This window comes from Myxocyprinus asiaticus, chromosome 45, assembly GCF_019703515.2.
Source record: "Myxocyprinus asiaticus isolate MX2 ecotype Aquarium Trade chromosome 45, UBuf_Myxa_2, whole genome shotgun sequence".
Classification (NCBI taxonomy): Eukaryota; Metazoa; Chordata; class Actinopteri; order Cypriniformes; family Catostomidae; genus Myxocyprinus; species Myxocyprinus asiaticus.
The window spans coordinates 27,507,696-27,524,844 of NC_059388.1; the positions used below are offsets into that span (position 1 = coordinate 27,507,696).

General features: G+C 40.1%; 1 protein-coding gene across 1 annotated transcript; it reads right to left on the reverse strand.

Annotated features, from left to right (window-relative positions):
* Positions 1 to 7,283: 7,283 nt before the first annotated feature.
* LOC127434866 (deleted in malignant brain tumors 1 protein-like) lies at positions 7,284 to 16,278 on the reverse strand. Its single transcript, XM_051687895.1, has 16 exons — positions 16,226 to 16,278; positions 15,857 to 15,934; positions 15,419 to 15,757; positions 14,712 to 15,026; positions 13,707 to 14,015; positions 13,062 to 13,370; positions 12,291 to 12,599; positions 11,777 to 12,085; positions 11,333 to 11,641; positions 10,821 to 11,129; positions 10,424 to 10,732; positions 9,530 to 9,838; positions 9,001 to 9,306; positions 7,919 to 8,007; positions 7,695 to 7,796; positions 7,284 to 7,597 (listed from the first exon to the last, which is right to left on the reverse strand). The coding sequence occupies exons 2-15, from the start codon at positions 15,888 to 15,890 to the stop codon at positions 7,710 to 7,712; spliced, it is 3,642 nt and encodes a 1,213-aa protein (XP_051543855.1). The 5' UTR covers positions 15,891 to 15,934; positions 16,226 to 16,278; the 3' UTR covers positions 7,284 to 7,597; positions 7,695 to 7,709.
* Between the last annotated feature and the right edge of the window lie 871 nt (positions 16,279 to 17,149).

Sequence of the window (17,149 nt, forward strand, 5' to 3'; positions counted from 1 at the left end):
TGAATCAATACTTAAATTAATGTTTAGTTATTAGCTTTAATTTAACTTGGAGCAAATGTAGGTGTCGTTGCAGATGTTATATGTTCATTTGTAATAAGGGCTGACACAGTTGTATCCATAACATGTTCTTCTCCAGATTTATTTAAAATGTATTTTTATTTTATTTTTTTATTTTTTTACATTTTTTGGATTAATTTTATAAAATCCCACTTAAAAGTCCTCAAACACACATTACTCCCATAGGTTCTCATTGACCCGCTTTTAATGCACTTAAGAAAACTGTTTATTTCAAGGTTTGTGCAGAAAGTGCTGTTCTGAAATGCCATGTGAACGAGAACGCAGGTATCCTTATACACCGTTTAAGTGATTAAGAGAAAGCGGTTTAACACCTTGTTTTCTCCTGGAGAATGTGGCTTATCTGGCCATGTAAACACATAAGTGACATTCTCACAGGTTTTTGAAGAGTGCGCATGTGCGTGAACAGACCGAGGATAATACACGTCATTGGATGGAGCCATACAAGAAGTAAACAAAGCAGAAAGACATCAGCATTTTTGAGAGTACAGTAGAGAAAGCACATACACAATAAACTATACTCATTTATAAACACCAGTGTAAATTATTGACTGTCCCTTACCTCCGTGTATATGCACTCATATATTTGAGGAATACCGGTGTTTTACATAAGAGAGAAAACCCCACTACTGCTGCGCAATTCCGCTGCAGGTCGCAACTGAAAGTTAAGGAAACAAACACAGCAACAACTGTGGAATATATGCAAATAAAGCGAAGCATCAGAGAATAAATTAGCAAAGTCTTTCTCAGATGCCTTTCTGTTTGTGTGTTATTCCTGGTTGCGGTCGTTATCTCTCTGCTTCTGACGGCCATGATCGCTGTCTTACGTGTCTGGGCACTGCCCATGCGGAGACATCGTTCGTGGATGGGTCTTGTCCTCATTGCGAGAACATGAACATGGCAACGTTGCGGTCGCGGCTTGCATTCATAAGAAAGCAAGCCGCTCCCCGCCTCGGTCCTTCTACCTACGGGTATGATTGGGGACATCAATGGGAGCACCTCCGCCGGGTAAACCCCCAGGGACCTCCCATTCCCCAGCACGCTCACTTGCCCTTGTCGGGCTCTCGGATGAGACCGCCGGCTCGTCTCACGGCGAGTTCGACCTCTTATTCGGAGCCCTCGAAAGTGATGAGCTCTCGAGCGCAGCATCTGAGAGCGGGCTCGTCCACTCTGATGTGGATGCCTTCGGGTGTGGTCGCCCAGTCTCAGGCCGACGCGGAGATGACAGACATGCTTTCCCGGGCAGCCGTGAGTGTCGGGCTAGAGTGGAACCCTCCACTCCCCCCTGAACCCTTGCAGCTCGATGATTGGTTCCTGGGCCCAGAGCGCCGCTCACGGCTGCGCCTCTGCCCAGGTCCCTTTCTTCCCGGAAGTGCATGAGGAGCTGACAAGATAATGGGGGGCACCTTTTACTGCCCGAACTTTTATCGTTCAGCTCCCCCGCTCTCACTACCCTCGATGGTGGGGCGGCCCGCAAAGTGCCGCCACCTGGCATGGGCACCCGAAGCTCCCGTCCAGGGCCTGTAGGTTTACATCGTCCCTGACGGCTAAGGCCTACGGTGCCGCTGGACAATTAACCTCCGCCCTGCACGCCATGGCTCTCCTGCAAGTTCACCAAGCCAAGGTGCTAAAAGAGCTGCACGAGGGTAGTTCTGTCCTGGGATTGATGCAGGAACTGCGCTCGGCGACCGACCTCGCTCTCTGGGCGACGAAGGTCATGGCACGGTCTTTCAGGCAGGCGATGTCCACCCTAGTGGTCCAGGAGCACCACCTTTGGCTCAACTTGGTCGAGATGAGAGGGGCCGACAAGGCACGGTTCCTTGACACCCCATCTCTCAGGTTGGCCTATACGGCGACACCGTCGAGGACTTTGCCCAGCATTTCTCAGTGGTGAAGCTGCAGTCGGAGACCATTCAACACATCCTGCCCTGGCGCGGCAGACCCCCCCACCCCTGCATGCCCAGCTGTGGCACAAACACACCTCCCCCTCCTCGACCAATCTTATGGTGGGTATCAGGAGCCAGGTAAGTGCTTCAATGTCCCTGGGCTCAGCACAGCCATGGGGCTCGAGCCCCCACGATGTGGCACCTCAGGCTCTGCCAGGCCGCCAGGCCCCACCCGCCGGTATGTCCGACGTGATTATCCCCTTGGTCCCCCTTGCCCGGAGTTTTAATGCCAGCCTTGCACTTTCCAACCCGTCGCGATGGCTGACCCGGACCGTCCAACTCGGCTACACAATTCAGTTCGCCAGGCGCCCGCCCAGGTTCAGTGGCGTCCGCTTCACCTCGTTGAAGGGCGATAGTGCCGCTGCCTTGCGTGCGGAGATCGCGACCCTTCTGCGCAAGGGCGCGATAGAGCCTGTCCCTCCAGCCAAGATGAAGAAAGGGTTTTACAGCCCTTACTTCATCGTACCGAAGAAAGGCGGTGGGTTGTGGCCAATCTTGGACCTGTGAGTTCTGAACCGGGCCTTGCACAGACTCCCGTTCAAGATGCTGACGCAAAAATGCATTTTAGCGAGCGTCCGGCATCAAGATTGGTTCGCAGTGGTAGACCTGAAGGACGTGTACTTCCACGTCTCAGTTTTACCTCGACACAGGCCCTTCCTGTGATTTGCTTTCGAGGGCCGGGCATACCAGTACAAGGTCCTCCCCTTCAGCCTGTCCTTGTCCCCTCGTGTCTTCACGAAGATTGCAGAAGCAGCTCTTGCCCCGCTAAGGGAAGTGGGCGTCCGCATACTCAACTACCTCAACACCTGGCTGGTCCTAGTTCACTCTCAAGAGTTTCTTTGTGCACACAGGGACCTGGTGCTCAGGTACCTCAGCCGTCTAGGGCTTTGGGTCAATGGGAAAAGAGCAAGCTCTCCCCGGTTCAGAGCGTCTCTTTTCTCAGCTTTGAGTTGGACTCAGTCTCGATGACGGCGCACCTCACGAACGAGCGTGCACAGTTGGTGCTGAACTGTCTGAAGGCATTCAGACAGAAAACAGCGGTTCCACTGAAACTCTTTTAGAGGCTCCTGGGGCATTTGGCATCCTCTGCGGTTGCCACACCGCTCGGGTTGATGCATATAAGACCGCTTTAGCACTGGCTTCAGACTCAAGTCCCGAGATGGGCATGGTGCTGCGGGACACATCGCGTGGTCATCACTGAATCCTCCCTCTGCCTGCTTTGGTACGCCCTGACCGAAGCACCCTTCGGTATAGACACGCTGGCCCCCTGGACTACGCAAATACGCGTTTCTCCCAGTGAGCCTACTTGCACAGACCCTCTGCAAGGTCAGGGAGGATGAGGAGAAGGTCGTCCTAGTAGCACCCTACTGGCCCACCCAGACGTGGTACTCAGACCTCACGCTCCTCGCGACAGGAGTCTTAATTTCCACTCGTCCCTCCTTTTCTTAAAAAAAAAAAAAAAGCACAAATCTGGGTTCCAGTGAGTCACTTACAATGGAAGTGAATGGGGGCCAATTTGTTTGTGTTAAAAGTAGAGCTGTCAGAATTAACACGTTAACGCTTGTGATTAATTTAAAGCGTTAATTTTTCTTAATCGTGATTAACGCATTTAGCGTTAATACATAATAAACACTGGTGCGTCAATCATTACACTGACGCACATGCCACAGTGCCAGAGCCCTTCTACCAAGGAGAACCTTCAAGCTTAGCATACGTGGAACTGTCTTAACACGCTGAAGTTGACCATTCCAAACGGGATAAATCCACGTCCAATTGGCACTTCGAAGGGGGAACGATCATGGCCGTCATATTGAAGGGCCATACCAAACTGATAGGCTCATAAAGTTTCAAAACTACAGTTTCCGTAGGGCTCCACTGATGGACACTTTGCTGCCAAGCGACTGGAACCAGAGAATACGTCACAAATCTGGAAGTTTGCCAAATGTAATTTAGTGTAAATTAAACAGCTGCAACTACAATCTGGTTCTATAAACAAAACAAAAAAAACATGTGATATCCCTTCATCTCTATAGTCTATTTAAGCTTTTAATTATTAAAATGAACTTTTTACAATTATTTTAAACACCTGGCTTTGAAACTGGCTAATGCTTGTGTTTTACTGTAAAATCGCTGGATCTGCTATTCTAAAGCAGTTTAAATAAAATAATTATACACAGTGGCATTTTCCTTATTTAATAAATGTCCTGTACATATGTTTATTGTTTATGACTGATATTTTTGAACCCTACACCCTTCAACCCTCAGAAGCTCTCACTCTGGAGGGCAAAACCTTAAAAGGGATTAGAGCATTGGGATGAGCCCTTCGGAATGGAACGCACTCCAATACGCTCTCTCCTATGATAGAGCCATTTTCTAATTAAATAGAAGAATCTCTGACAGTGCTTCCATGTCAGTGATAAAATGATGGATAATGGAGCTCTTAGCACTATTTGATGTACAAAACAAGCCCAGATGAGACTTGTGACAGAAATCAAGTATTTTTCAGCCTATGTAAGGTGCATGGTAAGTTCAAAGCGGCACTCAACGCTGGTGTTGCCACCCTGATGTGAATCATGAACGCAGCTTCACGATTGCTGTAGGAAAGCGGATAGTCACAGTCTACTGGCAGATTAATAGTGTGAATAATTAGAGTTTAAGAGATTTAATGCCCATGGCAATTAATATGCAACCTATGTGGGGACTAGTTCTTTCAATTAGTCAAACTCCCACTTAGACTTCAGGAAACATTTGATGTGACTTGAACTGGTACAATTTAGTGCATTTCTATCTTTATATCTTGAAAATGTTAACAAAGCATTATATTGCTACATATTGCTTTGTTTTCTTCCTAAGACGGAAATAAAGAAATTTTGTCAAGAAAAGAAGTATATATAGTGTCAGATTTCAGCACTTTCAAAATCTATGATTAATCGCGATTAACTACAAAAAAATATTATGCGATTAATCGCGATTAAAAAAAATTATCGACTGACAGCACTAGTTAAAACACTCACTGTTTCAGAAAGTTAGCCAGAAGACATGAAGCAGGGTTTCTCATCCACTGGGTCGTGATGCCTGCTGGGTTGTGAGATCTTTTCTGTCATGAGTACAAATTACTAATTTGGAGTCCTGCGGGGGAATTAGGGGGGATTCTGACTTAGAGGCGTTCAGTCATAATCCCACAGATGGTAGCTTCGCACCAGTGGCTCCTCAGCCAAGCACATGCACCAAATGTCTGAACCTGCGGTTCCTCTCTTACTGAGCAGGATTACTAATGCAACAACACATCATCAGTAGGGTAAAACTAACCTGTCTCAAGATGGTCTAATCCCAGCTCACGTTCCCTATTAGTGGGTGAACAATCCAATGCTTGGTGAATTCTGCTTCACAATGATAGGAAGAGCCGACATCAAAGGATTAAAATGCGACGTCGCTATGAACGCTTGGCCGCCACAATCCAGTTATCCCTGAGCGTTAACTCTAAGTGCATATTTCATGCCAGCGCAAATGGGCATGGGTGGGATTGTTTGCGCTACTGTGGGTGTAGGCGCACAAACTCTGGGTGTATTGTATGTAAATGAAGTGGCACAAAGCGCAATTTGCTATTTTCCTAAGAATTTGTTCATTGCACTAAGATGTTTCAATACCACATCTTAACTCAGTGCAAAGTCCAAATTCAGTTCCTGCATTTGCAGTTTGGAGATTCCACCAGCACGTGGTAATAAAGTTTATGTCCAAACTCTTAAAATATAGTGAAATATAATCATAGCCGTTTTGAGGAAAAATAATAATTATGAGATTGTGTTAAACTATCTAAAGGTCATGGCTTATTTTTCAATTATTTTCATTATATTTATATTTACAATTGTATTTTAAATATAAAAAAGGGGCCGGTGGAAGAAGTTGGACAGAGTAAAATGTTTGGATTTGGTATGATTTGGTATTTTTGACCACTGTGTTATTTTGATTATACATGTATTTTCGTTTCGATTTAAATGTAATTTGAATTTAGAAATATATTTGGTTTAATTTGTTTCTGTTTCAATAAATGAATTTATTTTTTCAAAATCAAAATCGACGGGTAGAAGTGAAGTGCATTTCCGATACAATCACTGTTAATACTAACCATGATGTGTGTGTCAGTAGATGAAAAAAGGAGCATACTGTACATCCAAATTCTGATGAGAATCATATAAAAGGAGCGTGTGTCACTGTCATAGAAATATGCCTGGCATTCATTAAGGACTCAGTTAATGCACAAAAGAACATAAGTCTTTTAATTTATTGCATACAGTCCATTTACACAACCAACATCTTATGATTGTTTAAATCATTGGTGCTTGAGGGAATGGACTATAATAATAGGACGCAGATGCTGGAATAACCAGATAAAACCAGATAATTTAATTGCACTTGACCCAGCCTTTTGCGCATTGCACGCATGATTTCGCCAAACCCACTTGCACCTAGACTTAGCGCATGCTTGCATGAAAATACCAAAACTACCAAAAAGTCCACTGACTTTGCACTTATGACTTAAGGCATTGCGTTACACGTAATGCTTGCGTTCTTAAAATAGGGCCCATTACTGTATGTTTGCTTTGTCAAGGCAAAATAACATTTTCAGTCATAACCTCTTAGTCCTGGTCGATCAGTGTTATTTTTAAATTCAGTTATCTAGGCAAAGTTTTGTTTGTTTGGCTTGTTTTTTATGAAAGGTCAAATAGGAGCTTCATCTGGTTCCTGTAATTATGCTAGTCCTCCTCTTTTGCATGAGGAGAGGTTACTTTCCCTTATAAATTAATGCACCTATCTGTCTCAGTTCATTAACCTGTTGCAAATGATTGACAAAACTATGCTGAGAATTCTTGGGCTCGTTCTTTTCCAATTATACATGTAATTATTTTGTGTTTGACAAATCAGCCACCAGCTCATCAACCACTTTGTGCTTGTCATCATAGTGATACTACGACCTGTGTGGAATCATAACTTGTTTGTTTAGATGTTTTGGGAAAAGACAGCAACTGGAATAATATGGTGGACTAACCCATGAACAGCAGCACAAAACAGATGCTCACAAGATTGTATCTTTACTTTGCATTCAGGCCAAATTATTCAACATCTGCTTGTTATGTTGAAATTGCATTGTACCTCAAAAATGGTGAATAGTGATTCTGAATCTGATTCTTATTATAAATTAAATATAAATAGAATTAAATTCAGTTTAATGTATTATTAATCATACATTTTATATTGGTACAATATAGACAGGTTTTATTAAAACTGTTCAATATAGGCTATATCAGGATAGCTATATTACATTTATATCTTGGTTAGCAAATTAGGACAGAAAGAATCCAAACAATGTCAGTATCTAAAAACAAAAATTATGCTTTCATTTTTAGCAGGAAATCACAGATATATATGAAGCACCTAAAACCAACAACAGAAAAAGCATGTAACATAATTATCCATTTCATTTTTAAATGTTCAGAGTATGAGTATAGAAGAATGTAGCATTCAGCATCCTAGAAGATAGTGTGTGCTTGTGTTCTCTTTTATATTCCAACAATAACCTGTGGAACCAACACAAATTGTGCATTGTTAATGTGGGGAACTATTAAATGAATAATGTAAATTAACATTAGTTAACAAATATAAAGTTTTAGCAACCTGTTATGGTCAAAATTAATTTCTCTTCTGGAAGACTTTTCCATTGGACTGAGTTTTCCATCTGAGGGGGGAAATCCCATCTGTTGATACCTTCCTCCCAATCTATAAAATTAAAATACATTAACATAAAATACAAAGAGCCAACAGAGACATTAACAGCCAGAAGATAGCAGCAAAAAGCAGTGAAAGGTACAGCTCACTGCCACTCTTCCTGTTGCTCTCACCTCTTTCAAAAGTTTATATTTGATTGTAGTATTATTTGGGTCAACTCCAGGGGCAACCTTCACCTTAATCCTCAAATGTACTTGAACATCTGAGTGAATAATAAAAAATGTGAAAGATGTAATCAATTATGCGGTCATTAAATTATTTCCTAACAATCACCGATTCAGAATGATCTCATAAACCATGTTGTATCTACATATACCCATAAATTTATCTGATGTGAGTCTGACATGCTGACAAGAACTCAGCCAAAAACATTTGTATGACCCCCCTGTTGCTTTGAATTAAAAAAAAAACGACATTTACAAACCACCAAGATTTTGTTTCGTCTATATGCTCCTGGATTTGCTGGGAAAGTGTGGTGACTATGTGATATCTTAATTTTGCCATGTTGAAAAAAAAAGATGCAACCCTATGCACAATAAACGTATATGTTTGTCCACTGACAGCTGTCTTGGTTATTCACATACAAATACAAAAGAAATATGTAATATTTAAGTGCCATTTTCCCATTCTGCATGGGTAAGCGCTAAGTGGGACAGAAAGAGAGACAGAAGACAAGGATTTGCTGGTCAGCAAGCACAGTGTTTTACTTTTTTTTTAATTATTATTATTCACATTGATCATGACAATAAACTTTTTTTATCAAGCTTTGCCTCCAGTGATTCCTGTATTGCTCTTGTCGATAATGATTTAAATCACTATATACACAGTTTTATGGAAAAGTGATTCTAATGATTTTGAAAAAATTGTGAAAAGTCCTTTTTTAATTTAAAATAACGTCCAAAGTATTTGTAGACCTTTCAGAACAGGCACAGATATGAATGTTTGACCGTGTTGGCAACAGTAATTAAAGGGGAGTGAGATTTAGCAGAGAGTCAGTTCTGTTCTACACAACGGAGGACGCAGCTTTGTAGGCTATTAAAAAGCTCTTCCTCATTTTCTTTCTAAATGTAATGTGAACTCGAAATCCCTACCACGTAGAGGCATTTTGAGATTAAAGTTAAATATTTAATCAGTATATCTCTTGAAATCACAGTAATATTTCCCCAACCATTAGGATTAAAATACTGGCACTCACATCCGCAAATGACTCCTGCATCTTTCTCATGGCCACAGCTGAGTGTACTTGAGTCAAATGGGCAGCTCATGAATAAAGATTCATTCTCAACACACATTACATTAGTCATCCATATTGATCCTGAACCTTGTCCAAAATAAGCGCCAGTCTTTGCTTCCAGAACTCTCCCACAGCCCAGGTTTCTACACACCAATGCAGCATCTACTAGATCCCAGCCATTATCACACACTGTTCCCCATATTCCACTACGGAGAACCTCCACTCTGCCAGAACAAGAGTCACTGCCATTGACCAGCCTAACAGGATCTAGTGTTCACATAAATAAGAAGAGAGAGAGAGAGAGAGAGAGAGAGAGATAGTATACAGTATGTTTAATGATAGTTTGATTGTAATGCTAATACTGTATACAACCATATTTCAAAATGGTTTAAGTACTAGTACTACATCTTATGCCATGTAACCATGCTTAGATAAGGGAAGTAAAACATGCTTTTAATTTGTTAATTTTAGTGAAAGTTTTCATACTCACGTTTACAGATGACTCCTGCATCCTTCACATGTCCACAGCTGCCTGTTCCCCATCCACTTGACTGACAATCACTCAGTGTAGATTCAGTGTTTGAACACTGTAAATTACTCATCCATACTGGCCCTGAGCCCTGGCCAAAATAAGCTCCAATCTTTGCCTCTACAACATCTCCACAGCCCATCTCTCTGCATGCAACTGCAGCATCTGATACATCCCAGTCATTATCACACACTGTTCCCCATTTTCCATTATAGCGAACCTCCACTCTCCCAGAACAAAAGTCACTGCTATTGACCAACCTGATTAAAGCTAATGGAAAAAAACATTGTCATGTTTTAGTCTGTTAGAGGCCATTTATATACTTGTGCACTCCTAAATGCTGAGAAAATGTACTTTGTTTATATACAAATGTAAAATGTACAGTTTCACTCTTCTGAAAATATGGACCAAAAATATTGAGGACTCATTATGCACACACTTATTTTGTCCAATCAGATGCTCTCTAGAATGAGAATATCCCTAAGCATTGTAGCACCTACTTCTAACAAGGCAAGAAGCAAATCATGTTGTTTCCTGTGACTTAAACTAAAGGGTAATGGCTATTTTAAAGTCCTGCAAAAACGTCCAGTTTTATTAGGAAATATGTCAACACGGGAAAGAAAACTGTGATCATCAAGCTAGTTCGTGGAGACTTTAAGCAATTAAAAATATATTGGGGATTAGGTTTTGCTCCCTTTACAATGACTACAAATTGACAAGGTCTTTTTCAATTTAGATTCCCACAGAGAGCTTCTTTAATATCTCTCTCTTTTTGTTTTACTTCTACAGCAATGTCAGAGATAATCTGAAAAAGCTGTTTATTCCAAAAAAAAATTTATAATATTAGTAACTCACATTGACAGATGACTCCAGCATCCTTTGAATGGTCACAGTCATCCACTCCCCATTTACGAGACTCACAACTGCTCAGTGTAGACTCATTTCCAATGCAGCTTGCATCAGCCATCCATATTTTTTCTGAACCTTGTCCGAAATATGCACCAGTCCTTATTGCAATAACATCTCCACAGCCCACCTCTCTACACACCACTTCAGCATCTGATAGATCCCAGCCATCATCACATACTGTTCCCCACTGACCATTATGGAGAACTTCCACTCTCCCAGAACAAGAGTTGATGCCATTGACCAGCTTAGTTTTGGCTGATATACACATAAAAGAGAGATGTCAGAATGAGATGTAAAATGTGAATGTGAACTGTAACAATATTTTGTGTAGGTTGGTACTCACGCTGACAAAGGACTCCAGCATCCTTCTCATGACCACAGCTGTTTTGTCCCCATCCACTTGATTTACAGTTTCTTAGTGTAGATTCAGTGTTAACACACTGTAAATCACTCATCCACACTGGTCCTGAGCCCTGACCAAAGTATGCACCAGTCTTTTTATCTAGAACATCTCCACAGCCCATCTCTCTACATACAATTTTTGCATCTGATAGATCCCAGCCATCATCACACACTGTTCCCCACTGACCATCATAGAAAACCTCCACTCTACCAGAACAAGCATTACTGCCATTTACCAGCCTGACAAGGGCTAATGGTCACAGAGATGAAAATAAAAGAAATATGTCAAGCAATTAAAAACATGGTACTTTTCACATTTAAATTCTATTTATTGTCATACAACCTAGGCTAGTCTATTTATTTCCACAAAATTGGAGGGATGAACTACCCTTAACGATTTTTTAGAGGGAGTATACACAAACTCATTCACTGATTTAAATAATAGTAACTTACACTGACAGATGGCTCCAGTATCTTTTGAATGGTCACAGTCATTCACTCTCCATTTATGAGACTCACAGCTGCTCAGTGTAGACTCATTTCCAACACAGTTTACATCTGCCATCCATACAATTGTTGAACCTTGTCCAAAATAAGCACCAGTCTTTGCCTCTATAACATCTCCACAACCCATCTCTCTACACACCACTTCAGCATCTGATAGATCCCAGCCATCATCACACACTGTTCCCCATGACCACTGATGGAAAACCTCCACTCTTCCAGAACAAGCGTTGAAGCCATCCTCCAGCTGAATGTTGGCTAATATGCACATAAATGTGAAATGTTACAATGAGATCACTTATCAGTGGAAGAAATCTGAAGGCCTTTCCTATTTACATGCTCAGATTAAGGTTGTGGATGTAAAATATTTGATGTCAAAGGTTTTGTACTCACGCCGACAGGCAACTCCAGCATCCTTCTCATGTCCACAGCTTTTTTTTCCCCATCCACTTGATGTACAGCTTTTCAGTGTAAATTCACTGTTGTAACACTGTAGATCACTTAACCATACTTGCCCTGTGCCCTGACCAAAATAAGCTCCACTCTTTGCCTCTATAACATCTCCACAGCCCATCTCTCTACACGCCACTGCAGCATCTGATAGATCCCAGCCATCATCACACACTGTTCCCCACTGACCATTATAGAGGACCTCCACTCTACCAGAACAAGGGTTACTGCCATTTACCAGTCTAATATGAGCTAATGGGACAGAGGTGAAAACAAAAGAAACATATCAAGCAGTTGGAATAGTTCTTCCCCCAAAAAAAGAATAGAATAGAATCTTTATTTATGGGCACACAGCAGGGGCTGGTCAAATGTATTTCCTCAAAATTGTAGGTCATTGTTTTTTTTAGAGGGATTAAAACCAAAAGCTGATTATTTCATATAAATATCAGTAACTTACACTGACAGATGACTCCAGCATCCTTTGAAGGGTTACAGTCAAACCCTCCCCATTTACGGGACTCACAGCTGCTCAGTGTAGACTCATCTCCAACACAGTTTACATCAGTCATCCATACTGATCCTGAACCTTGTCCAAAATAAGCACCAGTATTTGCCTCTATAACATCTCCACAGCCCAGTTCTCTACACACCACTTCAGCATCTGATAGATCCCAGCCATTATCACACACTGTTCCCCATACTCCATTACGGACAACCTCCACTCTTCCAGAACAAGAGCTGAAGCCATCCACCACCTTAGTTGTGGCTGATATGCACAAAAATTAAAGATGTCACAATGAGAGAAGTTAACAGTGGAATACATCTTAAGATATTTACTGTTTGCATGCTTAGATTAAAATTGTGAATGCAAAACTGTAAAAGTATCTGCTAAATGCAAATGTCATTTCATGTTTACCTTAAGCATATACGTGTTTGTCTGGTCACTTTACTACACACACAACATCTAAAAAATTACCTGTTTTGTGAAGGGGCAATATGTGCTATAATGTATTTTCAGGTGCATTTTTAACCTTAAGCAAATTTTACACTTTTTTAAAAATAATATCATTAAAATATTAAATAATATAATAAATAAAGAATTAAAAAAAACATGTAGGGGCAGTTCAGAGCAGATGTGTTCTTTCGTTTAAAAACCTAGACCCAGCGCAACAAATGAAACAGAAAGCATGTCTCTTGAAACTGTTAATTTAAAAGGTTTTGTACTCACTGTGACAGACAACTCCAGCATCCTTCTCGTGTCCACAGGTGTTTTGTCCCCATCCACTTGACTGACAGTTTGTTAGTGTAGATTCACTGCTGTAACACTGTAAATTATTTAACCATACCCTCCCTGTACCTTGTCCAAAAAAAGCACCACTCTTTGTCTCTTTAACACCCCCACAGTCCATCTCTCTACATGCCACTGTTGCATCATTCCAATCCCAGTTGTCATCACACACTGTTCCCCACTCATCATCATGCAAAACCTCCACTCTTCCAGAACAAGGGCTGATGCCATTTACCAGCCTAATGAGGGCTAATGGTCACAGAGGTGAAAATAAAAGAAACATGTCAAGCCGTTTAAAAACCAAAATAATAATAATAATAATCATATCATTTTTATATATTGTCACATGACCGGGTCTAGTAGACAATTTTTTCCTCAAAATTGTAGTGCTGAACTACCCTTAAAGTTTTTTAGAGGGAGGATACACAAAATATGTTTATCTAAATATCAGTAACTTACACTGACAGATGACTCCAGCATCCTTTGAATATATCTCTCTTTTTGTTTTACTTCTACAGCAATGTCAGAGATAATCTGAAAAAATCTGTTTATTCCCAAAAAATTGTTATAATATTAGTAACTCACATTGACAGATGACTCCAGCATCCTTTGAATGGTCACAGTCATCCACTCCCCATTTACGAGACTCACAGCTGCTCAGTGTAGACTCATCTCCAGCACAGTTTACATCTGACATCCATATATTTCCTGAACCTTGTCCAAAATAAGCACCAGTCTTTGCCTCTATAACATCTCCACAGCCCATCTCTCTACACACCACTGCAGCATCTGTAGCATCCCAGCCATTATCACACACTGTTCCCCATGACCACTGATGGTAAACCTCCACTCTCCCAGAACAAGCGTTGTTGCCATTAACCAGCTTAGTTTTGCCTGATATTCAAAATAAATGAGAGATGATATAAGATTACATACTTAGATTAGTCACATGAATCATGTAGTTAAAGCAATATTCTGGGTTATTTAGGCTACAACCTCATTTCAATGGACAGCTTTGGTGGCATGCTGTCCACAGAAAATAATTTCGACTCATCCCACAGTTTGTAAAAGAGAACCAGAAACGGGTTTACAATAAAACACTAAGAATGGGTGAGGAACTGTGAATACATTTTTGTGACAAAAATAAACACATATATATATATATATATATATATATATATATATATATATACATACATACACACACACACACACACACACACACACACTGACAGTTAAAATCTGGAATAATATACAGATTTTGCTGTTTCGGAAGGAAATTGGTACTTTAATTCACCAAAGTGACATTCAACTGATCAAAGTATAGTCAGGACATTACTGATGCAAAAAACAGCACCATCACTATTTGAAAAAGTCATTTTTGATCAAATCTAGACAGGCCCCATTTCCAGCAGCCATCACTACTTATCCTTGAGTAATCATGCTAAATTGCTAATTTGGTACTAGAAAATCACTTGCCATTATATCAAATATAGTTGAAAGCTATTTGGTTTGTTCAATAGAATGCCCAAAAGAAATGAAGCTACAAATCCCCCTTATAAATTTCAGAAAAAAAGGTTTTATACTCACGGTTACAGACAACTCCAGCATCCTTCTCGTGTCCACAGCTGTTTTGTCCCCATCTTCTTGATTTACAGTTTCTCAATGAATATTCATTATTAGAACATTGTAAATCACTTAACCATACTGGCCCTGAGCCCTGGCCAAAAAATGCACCGAACTTTGTCTCTTTAATATCTCCACAGCCAAGTTCTGCACACACCACAGTCGCATCATTCCAGTCCCAGCTGTCATGACACACTGTTCCCCATGTTCCATTATAAAGTACCTCCACTCTCCCAGAACAAATTTCCCTGCCATCCACCAACCTGAAGATTGAGGTTACTGGCCACAGAGTTGAAAAAAGAAACTTGAGAAGTAATTGACCTTACAGACACACAACTGAACTCTAAGATGTCCTTAAATGGGTTTTTCTTTTTCTTTTTTAAACCAACATCAAGATTTTAGGTTAAAATGTATATAAATTTCAAGGAAAAGTGTATCTTATGTCTTTTAACTTCGGGTTTTCATCATTTTAATCACCTTTATCCTTAATCACCTTATTTTCATTAGTTCATTCGAAATGGTCCTACTGTGTAACAAATAGATTTTTTAAAGTATAAATATTCCATGTTGTCTCTTAACTAGCATGAGGTCATAAAAGCTGTAAGCACAATAAGCATGTTAACATTATTGCAGGATAAAATATGGTAAGCTGTTAAATATAAGCAACTTACACTGACAGATGACTCCAGCATCCTTTGAATGGTCACAGTCATCCACTCCCCATTTACGAGACTCACAACTGCTCAGTGTAAACTCATTTCCAACACAGTTTACATCAGTCATCCATACTGATCCTGAACCTTGTCCAAAATAAGCACCAGTCTTTGCCTCTATAACATCTCCACAACCCATCTCTCTACACACCACTTCAGCATCTGATAGATCCCAGTCATCATCACACACTGTTCCCCACTGACCATTATAGAGGACCTCCACTCTACCAGAACAAGCATTTTGGCCTTTAACCAGTTTCAATGAACAAGCTATCCTTGAAATGTTGTTGCCTAGAACTTTATGTTGCAGAAGTAAGAAAACAACAGTGTTAAAAAAAATAAAATAAAAAAAAATAAGTTGTGAGAGCATTTGTTTGAGTTCTACTTTCTACTTACTCAGAAATAAAATGATCCACATGGAAAACGACATTGTGGCTGAACAGACAATTAATTTAAGGACAACACTGCATTTGTCTAGGGAATACAAACAATATACACAAAAGGGAAATCTTCACATTGGCTGGTCAAAAGATTATATAAATCAGACATTACTGAAATAGACATAAATCTTGAAAGAATAAATATTGATTGGTAGAACTCCTACCAGGTAGAAATATAACTAAAAGTACAGAAATGTTGATTCAATTGTCTTTGAAACACTCCTAATTTAGAAAACCATCATTATCATCATTAAAATCCACACATTTACAAAGACAATTCATAAGATCACTTAAAATAATTTTTGTAAGTATAATTGTCACTCACCTGCACTCTACAACCTTCACACTCTTGTTATTCTAACCATAAAAATGACCTGTACACTTCTGTTAAAATACATGATTAGAAATAGTCAATGGTCATTTAAATGACACTCCCTTGTTGTTGATGCTCCCTCCTACTCCTTTTTAGGAGGAACAGTTCCAAGGTGGTTAAAATATCCAACTGCTTAAGATATGGACCCACCCGCTGGTTAACCACATATGTTCAGTTTAGTGATTTTAGTAAATCATTTTTATAGCTCTTAAAATCTGAAAGGTATAAAGGTAATTAATTTAGATATTAAGCTCAATAATAATTTTGGTAGCACTTCACAATGACTTTCATCAATATTATTAACAGACATTATAACATTAGATGCAAGCATTGAATGAAAGCGTTATACTGTATTGTTTGCTAATGACATTTTAATTACGCCATACAATTCACTTCCATCCATGTTGAAGATACATCTCTAGATATAATTTGTAATAGGTCAAGCTGAAAGGAAGTGGAGCCTCTGTCCTGTTCATTGTGCTGCTTTGATTACTATTCAAACTACATCTTGAATTTCTCTGTTGATTTGCTTTACTAAATAAGAAACTTTGCATTTAGCCTTCAGTATATTTGACCACTAACCTATCATCATGTCAGCCTTTTAAGTATAGACTTTTAATTCCATTCATGCTAAAACTACATGAGATTACAAATAATAGCGAGCATACCTGTAGATGCTCTGTGCGAAGGGCCCTTAGAGAACAAGTGTGATTTAAGATATCATTTCACTGGAAGTAGAGAGGGAAATTTACCCACCAGTCACTGTGCAAAGTTTGAGTAAAACAAACTCAGTGAAAAGGAGTTGAAGCTCGGGCAGCTGCAGAAGTGGTTACAAGGCAGTTGTGCACGAATATAAAGTATAAATAAATGTCACTG